The following is a 25,838-nucleotide window of genomic DNA, read 5'->3' as shown; positions in this document are numbered from 1 at the left end:
TTTTGTTTAGTGCTTCAGTTTATTTTTGTAAAGTGTTTATTCTTTACTGTATTCAGTTATTGAAGTCTTTGTCCTTTAGCTTTTGTTTCCTCCTTGTGTGACCGAGTTTCACCTTGACTGCCAACTGCTAAAATGAAAAGAACAAAAAGAAAAAAATCACACACAGAGATTCAAAACAAGTTCCTTTCCCAGTCCTTGTAGATGGCTAATAGAGCATTCCTTTAATACTTACCCAGATTTGCACTGAGCTCAGGGGTTATCCCAAAGTAAAGTGCCTCTGGATTTTGTGAATATGCATCTCTCTCTGAAGATATGTGTGGACTTATAAACTCTCCCATGTGAAAGGGTATTTTTGAATGTCTTAATTTCCCAAAGAATTTCCCACAACATTTAGTCCTGTGACTTAGGCATCCTATTGCATATTGTAACCAGTCATCTTTTGCCCTGTGCAGAGGCACTTGAGCCATGATGAGATGGTTGGATGGCATCACCAACTCGATGGATATGAGTTTGACAAAACTCTAGGAGTTGGTGATGGATAGGGAATCCTGGCATGCTGCAGTTCATGGGGTCGCAAAGAGTTGAACACGACTGAGTGACTGAACTGAACTGAACTCCACTTTTCCAATCTGTGTTCAGATTCTGGTCAGAGATAATCCCTTTGCATCATTCCTTCTGGTCACCATTAGACCAGTTATAACAGACGCATACAGTAATTTGCTAGGAAAGTTTTTTTTCTGTTCTTTCCCAAACCAGAAAAGATCACCTACTGGGAACACTGGCTACTGCCACAATATGAATTATATGCTATAGGAATTATACTGTTTTAAGATTCTTGGATTTTAGATGGCTAGTGTATCGGTGCAAAGAAATAGAGGAAAACAACAGAATGGGAAAGACTAGGGATCTCTTCAAGAAAATCAGAGATACCAAAGGAACATTATATGCAAAGATGGGCTTGATAAAGGACAGAAATGGTATGGACCTAACAGAAGCAGAAGATATTAAGAAGAGGTGGCAAGAATACACAGAAGAACTGTACAAAAAAGATATTCATGACTCAGATAATCATGATGGTGTGATCACTCACCTAGAGCCAGACATCCTGGAATGTGAAGTCAAGTGGGCCTTAGAAAGCATCTCTACGAACAAAGCTAGTGGAGGTGATCAAATTCCAGTTGAGTTATTCCAAATCCTGAAAGATGATGCTGTGAAAGTGCTGCACTCAATATGCCAGCAAATTTGGAAAACTCAGCAGTGGCCACAGGACTGGAAAAGGTCAGTTTTCATTCCAATCCCAAAGAAAGGCAATGCCAAAGAATGCTCAAACTACCTCACAATTGCACTCATCTCACATGCTAGCACGGAGAAGGCAATGGCACCCCACTCCAGTACTCTTGCTTGGAAAATCCCATGGATGGAGGAGCCTGGTAGGCTGTAGTCCATGGTGTTGCTATGAGTCAGACACGACTGAGCAACTTCCCTTTCACTTTCATGCATTGGAGAAGGAAATGGCAACCCACTCCAGTGTTCTTGCCTGGAGAATCCCTGGGACAGGGGAGCCTGGTGGGCTTCCATCTATGGGGTCGCCCAGAGTCAGACACGACTGAAGCGACTTAGCAGCAGCAGCACATGCTAGCAAAGTAATGCTCAAAATTCTCCAAGCCAGGCTTCAGGAATATGTGAACTGTGAAATTCCAGACATTCAAGCTGGTTTTAGAAAAGGCAGAGGAACCAGAGATCAAATTGCCAACATTCACTGGATCATCAAAAAAAGCAAGAGAGTTCCAGAAAAACATCTATTTCTGCTTTATTGACTATGCCAAAGCCTTGGACTGTGTGGATCACAGTAAACTGTGGAAAATTCTGAAAGAGATGGGAATACCAGACCACCTGACCTGCCTCTTGAGAAACCTATATGCAGGTCAGGAAGCAACAGTTAGAACTGGACATGGAACAAGAGACTGGTTCCAAATAGGAAAAGGAGTATGTCAAGGCTGTATATTGTCACCCTGCTTATTTAACTTATATGAAGAATACATCATGAGAAATGCTGGGCTGGAAGAAGCACAAGCTGGAATCAAGATTGCAGGGAGAAATATCAATAACCTCAGATATGCAGATGACACCACCCTTTTGGCAGAAAGTGAAGAGGCACTAAAGAGCCTGTTGATGAAAGTGAAAGAGGAGAGTGAAAAAGTTGGCTTAAAGCTCAACATTCCGAAAACCTCACGGCATCTGGTCCCATCACTTCATGGAAAGTAGAGGGGGAAACAGTGGAAGCAGTGTCAGACTTTATTTTTCTGGGCTCTAAAATCACTGCAGATGGTGATTGCATGAAATTAAAAGATGCTTACTCCTTGAAAGGAAAGTTATGACCAATCTGCTACTGCTGCTGCTAAGTTGCTTCAGTCATGTCTGAATCTAGATAGCATATTAAAAAGCAGAGACGTTACTTTGCCAACAAAGGTTCGTCTAGTTAAAGCTATGGTTTTTCCAGTGGTCATGTATGGATGTGAGTTGGACTGTGAGGGAAGCTGAGTGCTGAAGAATTGATGTTTTTGAATTGTGGTGTTGGAGAAGACTCTTGAGAGTCCCTTGGACTGCAAGGAGATCCAACCAGTCCATTCTAAAGGCGATCAGTCCTGGGTGTTCATTGGAAGGACTGATACTAAAGCTGAAACTCTAATACTTTGGCCACCTCATGCGAAGAGTTGACTCATTGGAAAAGACTCTGATGCTTGGAGGGATTGGGGGCAGGAGGAGAAGGGGACAACAGAGGATGAGATGGCTGGATGGCATTACTGACTCGATGGACATGAGTTTGAGTAAACTCCGTGAGTTGGTGATGGACAGGGAGGCCTGGTGTGCTGCGATTCATGGGGTTGCAGAGAGTTGGACACGACTGAACGACTGAACTGAACTGAACTGAGTGTACTGAGAATAAGCTGTGGAAGGCCTTATAAAAAATTCAAGAATATTTTATCCATTTTTTAAGTTGCCTTTTTCTTGGTTCAACATTTTCTTTATTATTGTAAAATTTTGAGTTTTCCAACATTGGTTCTGGATAGTTTCTACTATTTTTTGCAAGTTTTTTTCAGGCAAGAGTGCTTGGAGCTACATACTCTGCATTATGCAAGTGTTACTCATTGCCTTCATTTATAAATGGATTAGTATTTTTACTGGATGTAGTATTACTGGATATAGTATTCCTGTTGGCAATAGATATAGTATTCTGGATACTCTATCCAGATATGGTATTCTAGATATATAGTATTACTGGATATAGTATTCTGTGTTGGCAGTGTTTTTCTTTGAGCATTTTTAATATGTTATCTCTGTCTGTAGTCTCCATTATTTCTGAAGAAAAGTCAGTTGCTAATATTATTGAAGTGTATTGGAAATAATGAGTCATTTTCTCTTTTGGTTTCTAACAGTTTCTCCTTGTCTTTGGCTTTTAGCATTTTGACCATGATGTGTCTATTCATGATCATCTCTGTTTATATATAGTACTTAGAGAGTTTGTAGTGTTTCTTGGATGTATAGATTAATGTTTTTCATCATTGTTTGGTAGTTTTCAGCCATTATTTCTTTGAGTATTTTTTCTGTTCCTTATTCTATTGCCTCTCCTTCTGATAGTCCCATTATGCTTATATTGGTGCATTTAGTGGTGTCTAATATTTCTCTGTGTCTATTCATTTTTATTATTTTTTGATATATCTTCAAATTTTTTGTTCTTATTCCTACCAATTCATATTAAAAGTTGAGCTCTTCTAGTAAGGTTGATAATTTTTTTTTTTTTTCATTTTAGACACTGTGCTTTTTTAGTACCAGATCTTCCATTTGAATGTTTTAAAATATATACTTTTTTGGTATTTGCTATTGGATAAGACTGTCATTTTACCGTTTTGAAAAAGATATGGTGCTTTTAAAAGCATGATTTTCTTTTGCTTTTTAAGTATACTTATAATGTCTCTTGAAATCTATTTGAAATCTGGTATCTGAATTTTCTCATGGACAGTATCTGTTGCCTGGTTTCTTTCCTTTTTATGAATGATGCTTGTCTCTTTCTTGCATGTTATAATTTTTTGGTTGAAAAATGTACATTTAAAGTTATATTCTGTAAAGTTAGCACCATCACAAATGAAAAGCTATCTATGTCTTTCACCTTCAATATACAACTACTAAAACATCCACAGCACAACAAAGATGTCTATGTTCAGTACATCAGGATGCTGGAGAATTCTGCACATCTGTGCACTAAAGGTGGTTGGATTGGAAAATATGGAGGATGCAGAATGAAGGGAACAGTGGAGGTATGCTTGCAGTCCTGGTCTATCAACACCAGCAGCTGTGCCCACAATCTCAGAGAATCTGACAGTGACAGAGGAGGTGATGCACATGATGCTATCTTCCTGGCCACAGTGGTGCCTACAGCCACAAGAAACTGGGCAGCAGTGATAGTGAGGCCTTACTCTTGCCCTTCACTTGCACATCTGCAGCAGTGCAGCTTACGACACTGAATGCTACAGAGGTACCCGCAGGAAAATTACAGCACTGGACACCACAGAGTCACCCACAGGAAAGTTATAACACTGGATACCATGGAGGCATCTGCAGGACCCTGCCTCCTCCTGCCTCTTCCCTCATCGTTGTGCAACCTACAATTCAGGATCCCAGATATGAGGGAATAGCCCACCATCCCAGTGCCCCAGGCAGCAGCAACTATGACACTTGTGGAAGCAGGGCACCAATGACCCTAGAGACACGAGAAACCATAATGAAGGCACAGGGCCACACAGAGGCAGAGGAGCATGGAAAATGCAGACTCTCAGATACACCCAGGGGCATCTCAAGTAAGAGAAGCCCAAAACTTGTACTGTATCACCACCTACTGGAAATTAAAAGAAAGACTTCTAATTTCTGACCTGTTGAATTGTTAGAGTAAAGCAGAAAGGTGTTCCCTACTTCTATGTGTCAGCAGAGGAAAAACTGATTGAGCACCATGAAAAACCACAGTAATACTTTACCACAAAAAGAAAATGACAGTTCCCCAGAAACTAAGCTAAAAAATCATGGAGCATTGCAATCTGATTGATAGAGAATTCAAAATAGCTGTCATGAAGAAACTCAACTAGTTAACATGAAAACTCAGAAAGGTAGTTCATTGAGCTCAGGAATATAGTTAATGAACAGAAGGAATACTTTACCAAAGATTTTAAAACTAAAAAAGAAACAGAAATTATAGAACTTAAGAACTCAGTAAATGATATGAAGAATGCATTATAAAGTGCTGGATACAGAGCAGATCATAGTGAAGAAATAATTAATGAGCTCAAAGGTGGAAATTAAGAAATAATAGAGTAGAAGAAGAAAAAGGATTGAGATATGAAAAAAATGAGAAAATTCTACAATAGTTATTCAATTCTTTTAGAAGGGCAACATTAGGGTAATGGGTATACCAGAAGGAGAAAAGAAGGAGAAGGGAGCAGAAAATTTATCTGTGATAGCTAAGAGCCTCCCAAACATGGGGAAAGAACTGGGTATACAAGACCAGGAGGCTAAGAGAATAATTACCTCAATGCAAAAACCTTGTCTAAGACACATTTTATTAAATTTTCAAAAGTCAATGACAAAGATTTTGAAATTCAGCCAGGAAAAAGAAAAGGATGGTAATCTACCATGGCCAATCTAGACAACATATTAAAAAGCAGAGACGTTACTTTGCCAACAAAGGTCCGTCTAGTCAAGGCTATGGTTTTTCCAGTAGTCATGTATGGATGTGAGAGTTGGACTATAAAGAAAGCTGAGCGCAGAAGAATTGATGTTTTTGAACTGTGGTGTTGGAGAAGACTCTTGAGAGTCTCTTGGACTGCAAGGAGATCCAACCAGTCCATCCTAAAGGAAATCAGTCCTGAATGTTCACTGGAAGGACTGATGTTGAAGCTGAAACTCTAATACTTTGGCCACCTGATGCGGCAAGCTGACTCATTTGAAAAGACCCTGATGTTGGGAAAGATTGAAGGCAGAAGGAGAAGGGGACAGCGGAGGATGAGATGGTTGGATGTCATCACTGACTCGATGGACATGAGTTTGAGTAAACTCCGGGAGTTGGTGATGAACAGGAAGGCTTGGCGTGCTGCAGTCCATGGGGTCGCAAAGACACTATTGAGTGACTAAACTGAATTGAATGCAACCCCAGGGGAACCTCTTTAAGGCTCTCAGGAGATTTCTCAGTAGAAATCCTACAGGTCTGGAGGGATTGGAATAACAAGTTCAAAATACTGAAAGATAAAAACTATTACCCAAGAGTACTCTATCCAGCAAAGTTATCATTCAGCTATGAAGGAGAAATAAAGGTTTTCCAAGACATGTAAAAGCTCAGGGAGTTCATCAAAACTAGACCTGTTGTACAAGAAATGTTGAAAAGTGCTCTTCTATCAGAAATAAAAAGGCAAGGGTACACATATTTTAGCAAGGGGATAAATAGAATCAGAAAAACTTAACTCTATTTGAATAGGCTTCTAAATACTTTATTGTAGCAGAAACATTAAAGGGGAAAAAATAACTATAGCCACTTGCAGTTTGGTAAAAAACTCAGAACATATAAAGGGATAATTTGAGGCAGTAAAAACAAAAGGGAAGAGGCAAAGGATGTAATCCATAGACATAAATGAAGATGCTATCAACAGAAAAAAAGAGGATTTTTACCAGTGAGATATTTTATACCAAACCCACAGTAAACACAAAATATAAATCTACAGCAGAGACATGAAAATGAATAAAGAATAAACGAGAAAAGCATCACAGAAAACCAGCAAACCAAAACGGCAGACATAAATACAAAGTAAAAGAAATATGGAGATTTAAAACAACCAGAAAACAAAAAGTAAAATGGCAGTACTTACATCTATCAATTATAATTCATGTAATGGATTGAATTCACCAGTCAAAAGACACAGAGTAACCAGATGCATTAAAAAATAAGACTATATGCTGTCTCTAGAAGACTCACCTCAGTTCTAAAGACAAATGCAAGGTCAAAGTGAAGAGATTGAATATGATACTCCAAGAAAATGATATTCAAAGGAAGTTGATGTAGACATACTCATATCAGACAAAATATACCTGAAGTCAAAAAAAGTAATGAGACAAAATTGAACAGTATATAATGATAAAGGGGACCATTCATCATGAAGATATAACATATATATATATACACACACACACACACACACACACACACATATATATATCCACACACACACACACACATATCTAACATAGAAAGCACCAAAGTGTATGTGAAACAGTTACTAACAAGCCTAAAAGGAGCAATTGACCGTAACACAATAGTAGGGGACTTTAATACCCAATTTACATTGACGGATAGTTCATCCAGACAAAATTCAACAATGATACAATGGTCTTAAATGATGCATTAGACCAGATAGATTTGATAGATTTGTTCAGGATATTCAGTCCAAGTGCACCAAAATGCATATTCTTCTCAAGTACACATGGAACTTTTCTCAAGTTTAAACCGTATATTGAAACCAGTAAACCACCTGGGAAGCCCAGAGATCATAACGGAAATCAATTAAATGGAGACTAAAAAGACAGTAGGAAAAAAGATCAATGAAATTAGATAGCTCCTTGAAAAGATAAAATCAGCAAATCTTTAGTTATACTCTTTAAGGAAAAATAAAGACAAAACTCTAGAAAATATAGAAATGAGTTAGGAGACATAACAATGAATACCACAGAAATATGAAGGATTGTAAGAGAATATTATGAACAGCTCTATGCCAACAAACTGAACAAACTAGAGGAAATGGACAAATTCTTAGAATTATACAACTTCCAAGATCGAATCATGAAGAAATAGAAAATCTTAATAGACCATATCACTATATAGAAATTGAAATGATAATCAGAAAGCTCTCCAGACCTGGATGACTTCACAGATAAATTCTGCCAACCATTCAAAGAAGATTTAGTATCTATTCTTCTCAGACTCTTCCAAAAAACTGAAGAGGGGATTATGATTCCTAACTCCTTTTATGAGGCTAACTCCACTCTTATACAAAAACCACATAAAGACAACACACAGAAAAAGAAAATTACAGGCCAATATCTATGATGAACATAGATGCAAAAATTCTGAATAGAGTATTAGCAAGTCAAGTAAAACAGTACATTAAAAGAATCATCACCATGATCAAGTGGGATTTATCCCGGGATATAAAGAGGTTTCAACATCTGCAGATCAATCAATAGGATACCACATTAACAAAATGAAGGATGAAAATCATAATTATCTCAATAAATGCAAAAAAGGCATTTGACAAGATTCAGTGCTCATTTGTGATTAAAAAAAACACCTCTCAACTAAATGGTTATAAAAATGACATACCTCATCATAATAAAGTTGTAAATGACAAATCCACATCTAACATCATACTCAATGGTGAAAAACAAAAAGTTCTGTGTCTAACATCAGGACCAGAACAAAGGCTACTCTTGCCGCTGTTACTCAACATAATATTGGAAGTCCTAACAAGAGCAGTTAGGCAGGAAAAAGAAATAAAAGGAGTCCAAATGGAAAGAAAGAAGTAAAAGTGTCACTGTTTGTGGATGACATGATTTTATAAAATGATAAAAAAAAACTCTACAAAAAAAGCTATTAGAAAAAATAAATATGACAGAGTGGCAGGGTACAAAATCAACATACGAAACTGTGTTGCATTTATATATGTGAACAAAGATCTAGTAGAAAGAGAAATTAAGAAAACCAGTTTTATTTATAATCAAAACAAAAGAATGAAATACTTAGGAATAAATTAAACCAAAGGTATAAAAGACCTGAACATTGTTAAGAAATTGGAAAAAATACATAAATTAAAGAATATTCTCTGCCTATGTGTTGGAATGATTAACATTGTTAAAATATCCATATGACCTAAAAATATATAAGTTCAATTCAATCCATTTCAAAATCACAAGGACATTTTTGACACAAACAACAAAAATTTCTTAAATTTATAATGGAACCACTAAAGACCTTGAATAGCTAAAGCAATCCTGAGAAAAAAGAACAAAGCTAGTGGTATCACAGTCCATGATTTCACCTAGACTACAAAGCCATAGTAATCAAAACAGGATGGTATTTTCTGAGAAACAGACACATACATCAGTGGAATAGAATTTAGAGCCCAGAAATAAACACACACTTATACAGGCAATTAATAGACAACAAAGGAACAATGAAAATACAATGGAGAAAGGATAGCCTTTTCAATAAATGATGTTGGGAAGCCTGGACAGCCACATGGGGGAAAAAAAAGTGAAACTAGACCACTGTCTCATACCATACACACACAAAAGAAAAGTGGATTAAAAATTTAAATGTAAGTCATGAAATCATAAAACTTCGAGGATAACTTGGGTGGTATGCTCTTTGACATTGGTCTTAGCAATGTCATTCTGGATATGTCTTTTCAGGTAAGGGAAGTAAAAGCAAAAATAAATGGTACTGAAGGTCCATCTAGTCAAGGCTATGGTTTTTCCAGTAGTCATGTATGGATGTGAGAGTTGGACTATAAAGAAAGCTGAGCACAGAAAAATTGATGCTTTTGAACAGTGGTGTTGGAGAAGACTCTTGAGAGTCCCTTGGACTGCAAGGAGATCCAACCAGTCCATCCTAAAGGAGGTCAGTCCTGGGTGTTCATTGGAAGGACTGATTTTGAAGCTGAAACTCCAATATTTTGGCCACCTGATGCAAAGCGCTGACTCATTTGAAAGACCCTGATGTTGGGAAAGATTGAAGGCAGGAGGAGAAGGGGATGACAGAGGATGAGATGGTTAGATGGCATCATCGACTCAATGGACATGAGTTTTGGGTAAACTCTGGGAGTTGGTGATGGACGGGGGGCCTGGCATGCTGCCGTTCATGGGGTCACAAAGAGTCAGATACGACTGAGCAACTGAACTGAACTACATCATCCTAAAAAGCTTTTGCATAGGAAATGATACCATCTACAAATGAAAGACAATCTACTGAATGTAAAAGATATCTGCAAATGATATATTTGATAAAGGGTAAAATCTAAAAATATAAGAACTCATACAACTCAACAAGATATAAACAACCCAGTTAAAAATGGACAAAGTACCCGAATAAACATTTTCTCAAGGAAGACATATATATGGACAACAGGCATATGAAAAGTTGATCAACATCACTAATTATTATAGAAATGCAAATCAAAACTACAGTGAGGTATCACCTCACTCCTTTTAGAATAGCTCTTTTTCAAAATAAAAGAAATAAGTATTGTTAAAGATGTTGAGAAAAGGGAAGTCTTATATTTCTTGTTGGGAATGTAAATTGGCAGCCACTGTGGAAAACAGTATGGAGAATTCAAAAAGTTAAGAATAGAACTGCCATATGATTCAGCTATCCTGCCTCTGGGTATTTGTTTAAAGAACACAAAGGCACTAATTAAAAAAATATATACCACTATGTTCATTGTGGCACTGTTTATAATAGCTAAGATATGGAAACAACCTGAGTCTCTATCAGCCAATGAATGGATAAAGAAGATATGGTATACATATGTGCATATGTACACACACACACACACACACACACAGTAGAATACTACTCAGCTGTCAAAAACATGAAATCTTACCATTTGTGACAATATGGACGAACCTTGAGGGTATTATGTAAGTAAGGCAGTCTAATGGAGAAAGAAAAACACCGTATGATTTCACTGATTTGTAGACTATAAAAAGACAAAAACAAAATAAACAGAAACAAATCCATAAATTCAGAGAACAGAGTAGTGCTTTACTGGAGAAAGTTGTGCGGGGGGTGGGTGTGAACTGGATAAAAAGGATTAGCCACTTCATCCCTTCTCTTGCCTCCCTTTCCTCCCGTCTTTCCTTTTGTCTCTTTCTATCTCTTCCATCCATCCACAAACCTACTGATATATATATATATACATATATATATATATGTATGTATATATATACAATTACTCTTTTCTAATAAATGGGAATTTAAGAAGTACAGGTATACCTCAGAGATGTTTTGGGTTTGGTTCCGGACTGCCACAATAAAGTGAATATTGCAGTAAAGTAAGTTACACAAATTTTTTGGTTTCCCAATGCATATAAATGTTATATTTATGCTATACTGTAGTCTGTTAAGTGTGCAAGCATTATGTCTAAAGCAACAATTTACAAACCTTATTTTATTTTATTTTTTTCTTTATTTTATTTTATTTTTAAACCTGAAACACTGTATTAGTTTTTCCAAACATAAAAACGAATCCGCCACAGGTATACATGTGCTCCCCATCCTGAACCCTCCTCCTTCCTCCCTCCCCACACCATCCCTCTGGGTCACCCCAGTGCACCAGCCCCAAGCATCCAGTATCGTGCATTGAACCTGGACTGGCAACTCGTTTCATACATGATATTACACATGCTTCAATGCCATTCTCCCAAATCTTCCCACCCTCTCCCTCTCCAACAGAGTCCATAAGACTGTTCTATACATCAGTGTCTCTTTTGCTGTCTCGTACACAGGGTTATTGTTACCATCTTTCTAAATTCCATATATATGCGTTAGTATACTGTATTGATGTTTTTCTTTCTGGCTTACTTCACTGTGTATAATAGGCTCCAGTTTCATCCACCTCATTAGAACTGATTCAAATGTGTTCTTTTTAATGGCTGAGTAGTACTCCATTGTGTATATGTACCACAGCTTTCTTATCCATTCATCTGCTGATGGACATCTAGGTTGCTTCCATGTCCTGGCTATTATAAACAGTGCTGCGATGAACATTGGGGTACACGTGTCTCTTTCAATTCTGGTTTCCTCGGTATGTATGCCCAGCAGTGGGATTGCTGGATCATAAGGCAGTTCTATTTCCAGTTTTTTAAGGAATCTCCACACTGTTCTCCATAGTGGCTGTACTAGTTTGCATTCCCACCAACAGTGTAAGAGGGTTCCTTTTTCTCCGCACCCTCTCCAGCATTTATTGCTTGTAGACTTTTGGATCGCAGCCATTCTGACTGGTGTGAAATGGTATCTCATAGTGGTTTTGATTTGCATTTCTCTGATAATGAGTGATGTTAAGCATCATTTCATGTGCTTGTTAGCCATCTGTATGTCTTCTCTGGAGAAATGTCTACTTAGTTCTTTGTCCCATTTTTTGATTGGGTCATTTATTTTTCTGGAGTTGAGCTGTAGGAGTTGCTTGTGTACTGTTGAGATTAGTAAAGTCTAACTATCATCTGAGCCTTCAGTAAGTTGTAGTGCTGTGCTTAGTCTCTCAGTCATGACTGACTCTTTGCAATCCCATGGATTGTAGCCCACCAGACTCCTCTGTTCATGGGATTCTCCAGGCAAGAATATTGGAGTGGGTTGCCATGCCCTCCTCCAGGGGATCTTCTCAACCCAGGGACTGAACCCAGGTCTCCTGAAATCCACAGGTGGATTCTTTACTGTTTGAGCCATGAGGGAAGAAGTTAGTTGTAGTAACATCAAATATCATTCATCACAGATCACCATACCAAATATAATAATAATGAAAGAGTTGAATTACCAAAATGTGACAGAGATATGAAGTGAGCAAATGTTGGAAAAATTGCATTGATAGATTTGATGAAAAATTGCCACAGTCCTTCAATTTGTAAAAAATGCAATATCAGTGAAGTGCAATAAAAGGAAACATGATAAAATGAAATACGCATGTACTCGCAGTGTTATCTTGGCTAAAACCCAGTATTTTTCTCTTCAAAAATTCATTCAAGTTACTACACAGTGAATATATGGAGTATGGGAGCATTTCTAGAGTATAATAGATTTTTAGTGCTTGACCTAAAATTTGTTGCTCAGTTTTGGATTGGAAATAATGAATGTATGGTGTATTTTTGATAGCTCAGTTGGTAAAGAATCCGTCTGCAACACAGGAGACCCTGGTTCAATTCCTGGGTCCAGAAGATCCGCTGGAGAAGGGATAGGCCACCCACTCCAGTATTCTTGGGCTTCCCTTGTGGCTCAGCTGGTAAAGAATCTGCCTGCAATGTGAAAGATCTGGTTTGATCCCTGGATTGGGAAGATCCCCTGGAGAAGGGCAAGGCTACCCACTCCAGTATTCTGGCCTGGAGAATTCCATGGACTATATAGTCCATTGGTTTGCAAAGAGTCAGACACGACTGAGTGACGTTCACTTTTTCACTTTCTAGTTTTAGATAAAATATTTATTTAATACTTTATGAAAATAATTTAGATTTTATATTTTTGAAAAAAGTAACATCAATTTTAAAATTGTTTCAAAGTGAAAACACAATTTACAAAATTATCATGAGGAAAAGGCAAGGTTTGAAGAACTTTAGGTGAACTTTCACCACAATAAGTGAACTCAGCATGATCTGAATCTGAAATATTATAAACATTATTATTATTTTTTTGCTGCACCATTTTTTTCTTCTCTGAGTGTGTTTATGTATCTGCATTTAAAATTAAGGAAATAATAAAATATCAGCTATTGAGTAATATTTAAGTTAATGAGTTCTTTTTTTTGTTCATGTAAGTAGCAACCTTTTTGTTGTACAGTCCTTCCTTTATTGAAATTTTAATAAGTAAATTTCTACATAGATTTTCAATTTTATTTGCTTCAGATTCTTAACTTTCACACCAGGAGACCATGTTACTTGTACAGTTTCTGAAAAAAATGACCTGTGACTGGTATAAAGTTTCTTTGATTGTACTAACATTCTTTTAATTAAATGAAAAAAAAAAAAGTAAAATTGAAAACACTATTAATTTTTCCTTGTGGATTTTTTTAGTTAAATATGACAGATTTATTTATTTGATATTTATTATATTTGATTGTGATATGAATGCTCTATTTTTAGGCCTTTGAAGACAATTTAATTGAAGCAAGGAAAGAAATTGAAGTATCACAGAGCAAATATAATGCACTATCATTACAGCTGAATAATAAACAGACAGAACTTATGCAGAAGGATATGGATATTACCTTGGTCAGGCAAGTACTCTGACTCCTTAATTTAGTGTTGTAGAAATGTCCTTAGTTATGCAGAATGCCAGCATTTTTATATTTACTGTTAACACTACAGAATGTCAACAATGTTTGTCTTCTGTGAGACCTATGTTTGTGTATTGGAACTATCTGGAATTAAGTGGGACAGTTGGAGGTTCCACAGGGTTGGAAAAAGCAGGCACAAAGAGTATCCCTGTTTCACATGTATTCATTCATTCATTGATAGTTTCCTTATAAAATTTTTACCCTTGCATTATATAATATTCATTATTATTAGAGTGAGTAATAAACGAGTAATCCAGTTTTGACTTTTTATTTTGTGCTGTGCCTAGTTTCTCAGTCATGTCCAACTCTTTGCAGCCCCATGGACTGTAGCCTGCCAGGCTCCTCTGTCCTTCGGGATTCTCCAGGCAAGAATACTGGAGCGGGTTGCCATGCCCTGCTCCAGAGGATCTTCTCCACCAAGGAATCAAACCTAGATCTCCCATACTGCAGGCAGATTCTTTACCATCTGAGCCACCAGAGAAGCACATATGCTAAATAGTTTTAGTTTGTAAAATACTTTTTCTATATCAAAATATTTAATTTTATAGTACTGCTTATAAAGTGGAAGTACTTGAAAAACTTGTGTTTTTAAATGTTTTGAAAGATTTTAAACTACCTATTAATTTATTTTATAATGACCTGCATCAGAAAATAGTGTTAGAAAAAATCATAGAAGTATATATACATATACATAAATGTCATACATGTATACACATGTATATGCATGTGTACATTTTAAATTTTAAGCTGTTTAAATCACAATGTTTATCACATACTTGTATAAGCACAATTTCAGTTTCTGGTGCTACATGTAAAATATGTAATATATTTTTATACATAATATATGTATTATGTATATGACAGATATAAATGGACAAATTCTTAGAAAAGTGTAACTTTCCAAAACTGAACCAGGAAGAAATAGAAATCTTAACAGACCCATCACAAGCACGGAAATTGAAACTGTAATCAGAAATCTTCCAGGAAACAAAAGCCGAGGACCAGACGGCTTCACAGCTGAATTCTACCAAAAATTAAGAGTAGAGTTAACACCTATGTTACTCAAACTCTTCCAGAAAATTGCAGAGGAAGGTAAACTTCCAAACTCATTCTATGAGGCCACCATCACCCTAATACCAAAACCTGACAAAGATGCCCCCAAAAAAGAAAGCTACAGGCCAATATCACTGATGAACGTAGATGCAAAAATTCTTAACAAAATTCCAGCAAACAGAATCCAACAACATATTAAAAAGATCATACATCATGACCAAGTGGGCTTTATCCCAAAAATGCAAGGATTCTTTAATATCCACAAATCAATCAGTGTAATACACCACATTCACAAATTGAAAGATAAAAACCATATGATTATCTCAACAGATGCAGAGAAGGCCTTTGACAAAATTCAACATCCATTTATGATAAAAACTCTCCAGAAAGCAGGAATAGAAGGAACATACCGCAACATAATAAAAGCTATATATGACAAACCCACAGCAAACATTATCCTCAATGGTGAAAAACTGAAAGCATTTCCCCTAAAGTCAGGAACAAGACAAGGGTGCCCACTTTCACCACTACTATTCAACATAGTTTTGGAAGTTTTGGCCACAGCAATCAGAGCAGAAAAAAAATAAATAAATAAAAGGAATCCAGATTGGAAAAGAAGAAGTAAAACTCTCACTGTTTGCAGATGACATGATCCTCTACATAGAAAACCCTAAAGACTCCACAAGAAAATTACTAGAGCTAATCAATGAATATAGTAAAGTTGCAGGATATAAAATCAACACACAGAAATCCCTTGCATTCCTATATACTAACAATGAGAAAACAGAAAGAGAAATTAAGGAAACAATTCCATTCACCATTGCAATGAAAATAATAAAATACTTAGGAATATATCTACCTAAAGAAAAAAAAGACCTATATATAGAAAACTATGAAACATAGAAAACTATGAAAGAAATCAAAGAGGACACAAATAGATGGAGAAATATACCATGTTCATGGATTGGAAGAATCAATATAGTAAAAATAAGTATACTACTGACAGCGATCTATAGATTCAATGCAATCCCTATCAAGCTACCAACGGTATTTTTCACAGAACTAAAACAAATAATTTCACAATTTGTATGGAAGTACAAAAAACCTCAAATAGCCAAAGCAATCTTGAGAAAGAAGAATGGAGCTGAAAGAAACAACCTGCCTGACTTCAGGCTATGCTACAAAGCCACAGTCATAAAGACAGTATGGTACTGGCACAAAGACAGAAATATAGATCAATGGAACAAAATAGAAAGCCCAGAGATAAATCCATGCACCTATGGAAGACTCTTATGCTGGGAGGGATTGGGGGCAGGAGGAAAAGAGGACAACAGAGGATGAGATGGCTGGATGGCATCACCAACTCGATGGACGTGAGTTTGAGTGAACTCTGGGAGTTGGTGATGGACAGGGAGGTCTGGCGTGCTGCAATTCATGGGGTTGCAAAGAGTCATACATGACTGAGTGACTGAACTGAACTGAACTGAACTGATGGAAACCTTATCTTTGACAAAGGAGGCAAGAATATACAATGGAGAAAAGACAATCTCTTTAACAGGTGGTGCTGGGAAAACTGGTCAGCCACTTGTAAAAGAACGAAACTAGAACACTTTCTAACACCATACACAAAAATAAACTCAAAATGGGTTAAAGATCTAAACATAAGACCAGAAACTATAAAACTCCTAGAGGAAGGCATAGGCAAAACAGTCTCCGACATAAATCACAGCAGTCTCCTCTATGACCCACTTACCAGAGTAATGGAAATAAAAGCAATACTAAACAAATGGGACCTAATTAAACTTAAAAGCTTCTGCACACAATGAAGGAAACTATAAGCAAGTGAAAAGGCAGCCTTCAGAATGGGAGAAAATAATAGCAAATGAAGCAACTGACAAAGAATTTAATCTCAAAAATATACAAGCAACTCCTGCAGCTCAATTCCAGAAAAATAAACCACCCAATCAAAAAATGGGCCAAAGAACTAAACAGACATTTCTCCAAAGAAGACATACAGATGGCTAACAAACACATGAAAAGATGCTCAACATCACTCATTATCAGAGAAATGCAAATCAAAACCACAATGAGGTTCCATCTCACACCAGTCAGAATGGCTGCTATCAAAAAGTCGACAAGCAATAAATGCTGGAGAGGGTGTGGAGAAAAAGGAACCCTCTTACACTGTTGGTGGGATGCAAACTAGTATAGCTACTATGGAGAACAGTGTGGAGATTCCTAAAAAACTGGAAATAGAACTGCCTTATGATCCAGCAATCCCACTGCTGGGCATACACACCGAGGAAACCAGAATTGAAAGAGACACGTGTACCCCAGTGTTCATCGCAGCACTGTTTATAATAGCCAGGTCATGGAAGCAACCTAGATGTCCATCGGCAGATGAATGGATAGGAAAACTGTGGTACATATACACAATGGAGAGTTACTCAGCCATTACAAAGAATACATTTGAATCAGTTCTAGTGAGGTGGATGAAACTGGAGCCTATCATACAGAGTGAAGTAAGCCAGAAAGAAAAACACCAATACAATATACTAATGTATATTGTATAATTTATATTGTACATACATTAATTATTGAACATACAATAATTAATGTATATACATTAATTGTATAATGTATAATTTCATATATATGGAATTTAGAAAGATGGTAATGATAACCCTATATGCGAGACAGCAGAGGAGACACAGATATATAGAACAGTCTTTTGGACTCTGTGGGAGAAGGCGACAGTGGAATGATCTGAGAGAATAGCATTGAATATGTATATTACCATATGTGAAACAGATTGCCAGTCCAGGTTCGATGCATGAGAAAGGGTGCTCAGTGCTGATGAACTAGGATGACCCAGAGGGAGGGGGGATGGGGAGGGAGGTGGGAGAGGGTTCAGGATGGGGAACACATGTAAACCCATGGCCGATTCATGTCTATGTGTGGCAAAAACCACCACAATATTATAAAGTAATTAGCCTCCATTAAAATAAATAATGGAGAAGGCAATGGCACCCCACTCCAGTACTTTTGCCTAGAAAATCCCATGGACGGAGGAGCCTGGTCGGCTGTACTCCATGGGGTCGCTAGAGTCGGACACGACTGAGCGACTTCACTTTCCCTTTTCACTTTCCTGCATTGGAGAAGGAAATGGCCACCCACTCCAGTGTTCTTGCCTGGAGAATCCCAGGGATGGGAAGCCTGGTGGGCTGCCGTCTATGGGTCGAACAGAGTCGGACACAACTGAAGCGACTTAGCAGCAGCAGCAAAATAAATAAATTAAAAAAAGTATTATTAACTTTATATATAATTATAGTATACACAGATATTTACAAGCAGAGACATTACTTTGCCAACAAAGGTCCATCTAGTCAAGGCTAGTTTTTCCAGTAGTCAGGTATGGATGTGAGAGTTGGACTGTGAAGAAAGCTGAGCGCAGAAGAGTTGATGCTTTTGAACTGTGGTGTTGGAGAAGACTCTTGAGAGTCCCTTGGACTGCAAGGAAATCCAACCAGTCCATTCTGAAGGAGATCAGTCCTGGGTGTTCTTTGGAAGGAATGATGCTAAAGCTGAAACTCCAGTACTTTGGCCACCTCATGCGAAGAGTTGACTTATTGGAAAAGACTCTGATGCTGGGAGGGATTGGGGACAGGAGGAGAAGGGGATGACAGAGGATGAGATGGCTGGATGGCATCACCGACTCGATGGACATGAGTTTGGGTGAACTCTGTGAGTTGGTGATGGACAGGGAGGCCTGGCGTGCTGCAATTCATGGGCTCACAAAGAGTCAGACATGACTGAGCGACTGAACTGACTAACTGACTTAGTATTTACTTGTATATATTTAGTGTATTGTTTTATATATATATATATATATGTATATATATATGGGCAGGAGTTTTGCTTGGTTAATAGATTAATATATATTATATATACATTATTAGATGCACATATGTGTATATATGATAAAAAAACCATAGTTTCTCATTTTAAAGATCGTATTATAGGGATGTGGAAAAGTATATCTCCACAGATGACAGATGATTGACTTTATCCACTCATGGTATAATTTTTTTAAGTCAATAATTGATGAAGTCAAAAAGGTAATTCTAAATAGTAATAGAATCTTAATTTTAGAAGAAATCTGAAAATTATTATTTATTCCTATCTTCTTCCCAATAAAACAGCTCTTAGTCTTTGCTTGATGCTCTTAGTTTGTAAGTTTCTCCGTACTTTTCAAAACTGTTCTTTTTATTTTGTTTAAATTTTACATTGATTCATGTATTTAGTTGAAATTTTCTTTTTTGCAGTATACACTATTTATCTTGCACGCTTATCTTGGAAATCTCAGAAACAGTCTAATCTCTGTTCTGTAGTTCAGACCTTCAAATGGTATAAGATAACTCTATTAATAATTTTTCCCATTAGTTTATTAATTGCTTTTATTTCTCATAATTTTTCATGTGTATATTTCACAGACATTATACTGTTTTAGGTTGCCTTTCTGAGTGCATTCCCTATTGTCAGAGTTCTTATCATCAGCTATTACTACCAACTAGGCCAGAAGGGCCAAGAAGAGAAGCTTTTTTCCCCCTAATTTAATTGGAGGATAATTACAGTATTGTGATGCTTTTTGCTATACATCAACCTGAATTGGCCATAGGAATACATGTGAACCTTCTCTCCTGAGCCCCGTCCCCACTTCCCTTCCCACCCTATCTCTCCAAGTTGTCACAGAGCACGAGCTTTGGGTTCCCTGAATCATACATCAAACTCCCATTGGGTATCTATTTTATGTATGATGATGTACACGTTTCCTTGCTGTTCTCTCAAATCGTCCCACCTTTTCCCTCTCCCACTGTGAGAGAAGATTTTACCAGAGCTCTGTGACAAGTCTAGCCCTGGGAGGAAGGCTGTCTCATAGAAGTATTCTTAGATAGAGGAACAGAGACACTGCCAACAGTGGCTTAGTGGAGAGGGCGCTAGGAGAAGAAATACCATGACCTCTTTTTCCTCTACTCTCTAATCATTGGCCAGCACTTTCACCTACTCAAATTAAAACACAGAAGACTAGGAGCCAATGTAATGTAGTCTGTAGAGATTGGCTTTTCAGGCCACAGAGTAGGCTAAGAGTACTAGAGAGTAAGTAATATTGTAGAGATGATGAAAATTGGATAAGAGAATACATGATGCATTCTCCATTTCTGCTCTTTCACAGGTTTCCTGGGCATTTATTGCTTATTAATTTTTCCATGTAAACTTTAGGTTAAACTGGCTCATTTTGTGTTTGTTATTTTATTAGGGTATCAAATTGAAAAGCAAACTGAAGGAGAATTGAATCTTTATAATGTCAGTTTTTCTGTCCAGAGTATGGGACGCCATACCATTTGTTTCAATACCTTTGTGTCCTTATGAGATGTTTTGTTCTTCGTGTCAGTTTTGACATTTCATCTTAAATTTACTCATAGTTATTACATGGTTTTTGTTATTATTTTAAATGGAATCTTTCCTATATAGTTTACAACTGATTTTCCTTTTATTGCTTATTAGTTTTTGTTGTGCTCTTTTCTTTTATGTGCTATGATTTGGTGGGTAAAGTGTCCAACAAAGTTCTTTTGTTTTTACTGTGAATTATACTTTGTACTTTTTTTGTGTATGATTATTTTTGCCTTGAGTTCCAACTTCTCTGAAATTAATGCTATCACTGCTACTCTTTTTTGTTTTTTTAATATAACGGTACATGTTAATATAGAAAAATACAAAGAAAACAGAGGGAAAATCACACTGAAATACAATCCTGGAGAAATAATACCCAGTAAAATTTTATTAGAATAATTCTTTGTTTTTTTCCAAAACATATTTATAGATTGAAGAGTAGGCAAATGGGTTTTTAGATAAAAGGGACTATAATTGAGCATTTTTATTTATAGGTAATAAATTTAGTTTTTATAATATAATGGAATGGTAAATAAGACACTGATGTTAAATTGAGGGAATTATTAAATCTCAGATAATTTTTTCTTCTCTATAAGAACCACTAACCAACTTTCTAAAGTTAAGAAAGAAATGGCATGAAAAAACTTTGGAAGGTGATTTTTTTTTTTTAAACTACATTTCATTTTTAGTTGCTTTTGACATCATGCTGTGTATACTTAATACATACATTCAACCATTTTAACTCCTAATTTTGTGTCTCAAGATTTATAACATTCATCTCCATGCTTAAAGATACTTAGGTTTAGGTTTTTATACTGCTTTAGTGCTCATCAGTTAACTTTCCTACTCATCTGTGTTTATTCCTGTACTCAGTGTTGATTCACCTTAAAGGTCCATTTTTACCAAAACCTTCTCTGTTGCTCAAGTATGCTTTCTCCCCCATTAACATCAGATTTAGCCATGTGACTTACTTTAGCCTGTGGAATGAGAGTGAATGTGACACATGTCATATCCTGGCAAGTGTTTTAAAAGAGTCATTGCTTGAATTGCCTTTATTTTTTGCCCTCTACCGTTAGAGTGGCCCATTACAAATGATGTCTACCAGTTCCTGTTTGGGTTTTAGGAGAGGAGAAATTTTGCATGTGTGCACTCTGTCATGTCTGCCTCTTTGCAATTCCATGGACTGTAGCCTGCCAGGCTCTTTTGTCCATAGAATTTTCCAGGCTAGAATACTGGAGTGGGTTGCCATTTCCTTCTCCAGGGGATCTTCCCAACTCAGGAATCAAACCCGTGTCTCTTGCATCTCCTCCATTGGCAGGCAGATTCTTTATCACTGGCACCACCTGGGAAGGCCTAGGATAGAAGAAAGGCACATGTAATATGAAGAAGCAAATTTTTATTTGCGTAACAGTGAGGGTTTTTAACTGCAAAATAATCTTTTGAAGCTGTCTGAAACCCTTTGTCAGTCTTTGCTATCAAATCTGATGTCTATGGGAACATTTTTTCATAATTTATTCTGTGGCTCATTCAGTCCCTTAGCATCACTGTAAATCAGCAACACAATATTTTTAATCAACATTCTTCCTGAGATAGAAAGAAGTGTCATTAGTTCTCAGCATGCTCTCAGCTCAACCCACATCTTTATTTTTTTTAGTCCATGTCTGGAGGAACTTCTCAAGTTTGAATCTACCAATTAATTTTATTTTACATAGTTTTAGGTTTCCAAATAACTTCTCTCCTTATGTATTTTACTGCTATTTGATATGATTCTTTCTTAACAGTCCTTTATGTTATCATTTTCATTTCATCCATTCAACAACTGTCTTATCCCATGTATCCTAGAATACAGACTGTGAAGGTTAAGTACTCACTCCTTACTTGAGGGATTCAATTCAATGGCAGAGTTAGTGAGAGAAGAATAATCTAAGGGTCTTTTCCCTCCCTCTCTTGTTTTATATTTTCTCAAGGTATTGTGCCGTTATTTATTCTCTTCTTTCCCTTCCACCATTTTTTGATTACTATTTTCTGCAGATTTCAGTTTCTTGAATAGTACAGAAAAGTGCTGTAGTCTGAATGTTTATGTCTACCCAATATTCATATGTTGAAGTTCTAATGCCTGATATGATGCCAGTAGGAGGTGGGTCTTCAGGGAGGTGCTTTGGTAATGAGTGTGGAACTCTCACAAAAGAATAGTGCTCTTTTGAAAAAGACCTCCCAGAGCCTCCTTTGCCGTACACCACTAGATGCGAGGATATAACAAGTTTATAACCTAGAAGAGAGCCCTCAGTTGGCTATGCTGGCAGTCTGATGTCTGACTTCCAGCCTGCCCAATTATGAGAAATAACTTTCTGATATTTGCAAACTACCCAGTCTGTGTTGTTCTGTTAATATCAAAAGGACTAAGGCAGATGGTTTATCTACATGTATCTGTGTGGGTTTAGGGGTTGCTGTTGTATCTGGAGAGCATTAATATTCTAAACCTCTGAAAAAGCAGAACTCTGAATTTCCCTAGCAGTCCTGTGGTTAGACTCAGCCTTTTTAGCTGCGGCCTGGGTTCATTCCCTGGTCAGGGAACTAAATTCTACAAGCCTATAGCACAGCAAAATAAATAAATAAAATAGATTAAAAAAACACAGCTCATTTCTCCCATATTAATAGTCATCCATACTGGACAAGTGTCTGCATATCTTTTATGTTTCTTCTTTCTTTTAAGATTTGTCTTACATGAATGAATCACCAGTTTGGGGTTATAAGTAAAGAAAAGTTTACATTAAAAATAGTCTTCAAAATATGCACTGTGATATATATTTATATATATTTTATATTTATATATTTATATGAAATATAAATGTAAATATTTTTCTCTGCAAGTTTATTTTCAAAAAAATGTTCCAGTTTTATATGTGGTGGATTCACCACCATGGAAATCTGGAACCCTGTATCCAGAGGTATGGTTTTCTTGGACCCTTATGCCTTGAATACTATCCCTCCAGTTCATTTGTCCTTCTACTTACCACCCTGGGTGGGGTGGAAGAACTGATTACACCTTGTATTGCTCCCCTTCCTTCTGATGTTTTTGTCTCATCATTTCCTTCAGGCTCATTTAGAGGAGTCACAGGAATTCCAGCTCAGGCCTCTGAAGTTGGGAACTAGTTGTGCTTTAAGAAATTTTTGTTTGAAAACTAAATTTACCTTTGGGATTGTTCTTACTATATTTAGATTCTATATAATATAAAATGAACATTGAGTTACCCTATCAGATTTTTGGCATCAGTGTGTATCAATTCTTAGAGCGGAAGTGTAACTTAATTCAGTAAGAAGGTGATACTATGTCTGTATATTGAGGACTTTATTATGATCAAGCTATAAAAGAAAACTGGTAAGTGTTTGGCTTTGAAAGTCATAGTGCCTCTATCAATACTTTCTAGGTATATGTGAAAAATATTAAATACTTTATATGTTATTTCTCTTATTAACATGTTTGCCTGCAGTAAAATTGGAGGCTGATCTGTAACTTTAGATGAACACAGTTATTTAACTGAGATGATCTTTATTCATGCTTCTCTCTATTTATTGCTTGCTTCGCACAGGAAGGAGTTGCAGGAGCTACAGAATCTTTACAAACAGAACAGTGCACATACAGCACAGCAAGCCGAGCTGATCCAGCAGCTTCAGGTTCTGAATATGGACACACAGAAAGTACTGAGGAACCAGGAAGATGTTCACACAGCTGAAAGTATATCGTATCAAAAAGTATGCTTTTATTCTGTCGTAAAAATGTAAATTTATATGCATGAACTTATAAAAATATATAGAATTCAAATTTTTGCACATTTCAACATTTCTTTATTACTCCCTTTTATTTGCTGCTTCAAAATTAAAAATGAAATATGGTTCAATTTGGTAATATTTAAAAGGATGTGAGTTTTCTTTATAGCTGTTAAAGCTGAAACATTTAAGATATATATGCAAATTTATTCTGTAGAATATTGTTTTTATAAATTGGAGTTTTGATATGTACTGTGAAACATACTAGGACTGCAGCCTTGCAGACCAGGAAGGATTTGGGGAATGGAATTTATTCATCAACTATGATTCTAGTTTATGACCTAAAGCAGTCTTTCATTACAGAATTTGTGCATTATTTTATTGGCAAATCTGCACAAACACAAATGGGTATGCTGATGAGGTCTTCAGGATCAATATTTGCCAAGGATTTTTCTCTCTTTATTTTGTGTGTTTCCTTTAAGTAGTCATTTTACTTTATAGTTGTTTAAGGAGCCCCTCAAGAAGTCTTACCCAGCTGAACAGGTATACTGACTGATTCAGCAGAAATAATAGCTAGCAATTAAAAAATGCTTTTATTGAAGTTTTTGTTTAGTATATGTATTTATAGAAATGACTTAGTTTCTACATAGATCAACCCTCTGAGATGGATGTTATTACCTCTCAACAGTTGAAGCAGCCCAGGCTTAGAGAGGTTAAGCAGTATAATCTATGTTACTTGGGGTTTTTTCTATTTAAACTTACTCTTTTTCCAGAAAAACTGTGAAAATTCAGTATCAGTAATTAATATGAAATGAAACTATTAAGTAAACCTTAAACACATATTTTCAAATGATGCTTCAAAACAGAGATTTTTTGACTAAATTCTGTGTTCCCTTCAAGTTTCCTTCAGGACATGGATGGTACCACACATTACGGTAGTGCCCATCCTCTTTGCTTTGAATAGAATAATTCCGTGCTTTTATTTTATATGGTGGGATTGCCCATTGTGTTTTGGTTTCTAAACCAGACTCCATTGCTAAATTGACTTGAAAAATTAGACATTATTGCTGCTGCTGCTGCTGCTGCTGCTAAATCGCTTTAGTCGTGTCAGACTCTGTGCGACCCCATAGACGGCAGCCCACCAGGCTCCTCCTCCCCTGGGATTCTCTAGGCAAGAACACTGGAGTGGGTTGCCATTTCCTTCTCCAATGCATGAAAGTGAAAAGTGAAAGTGAAGTCGCTCAGTCGTGTCCGACTCTTAGCGACCCCATGTACTGCGGCCCACCAGGCTCCTCCGTCCATGGGATTTTCCAGGCAAGAGTACTGGAGTGGGGTGCCATTGCCTTCTCCGAGACATTATTAGTTAACTTCAATTTTTTCTCTTTTTCATTGTGTATGAATTTAGCACAAACATTTCTCCCTTAATTTTCTATT

At 36.7% G+C, this 25,838-nt stretch overlaps 1 protein-coding gene across 5 annotated transcripts in view; it reads left to right on the top strand.

Annotated features, from left to right (window-relative positions):
• CNTLN (centlein) overlaps window positions 1-25,838 on the top strand; it is a 341,020-nt gene that overhangs the window by 118,274 nt on the left and 196,908 nt on the right. For all 5 annotated transcript variants that reach the window (XM_025281478.2, XM_025281479.2, XM_044939816.1 and 2 more), the window contains 2 exons: window positions 13,939-14,072; window positions 24,227-24,389. In XM_025281478.2, the coding sequence (XP_025137263.1) occupies window positions 13,939-14,072; window positions 24,227-24,389 (297 nt within the window). The remainder of the gene's footprint in view (window positions 1-13,938; window positions 14,073-24,226; window positions 24,390-25,838) is intronic.

The sequence above is a fragment of the Bubalus bubalis genome, chromosome 3, assembly GCF_019923935.1.
Source record: "Bubalus bubalis isolate 160015118507 breed Murrah chromosome 3, NDDB_SH_1, whole genome shotgun sequence".
Lineage (NCBI taxonomy): Eukaryota > Metazoa > Chordata > Mammalia > Artiodactyla > Bovidae > Bubalus > Bubalus bubalis.
Note: the sequence above shows the minus strand (reverse complement) of the source record. Positions and strands in the feature narration are given on the sequence as shown.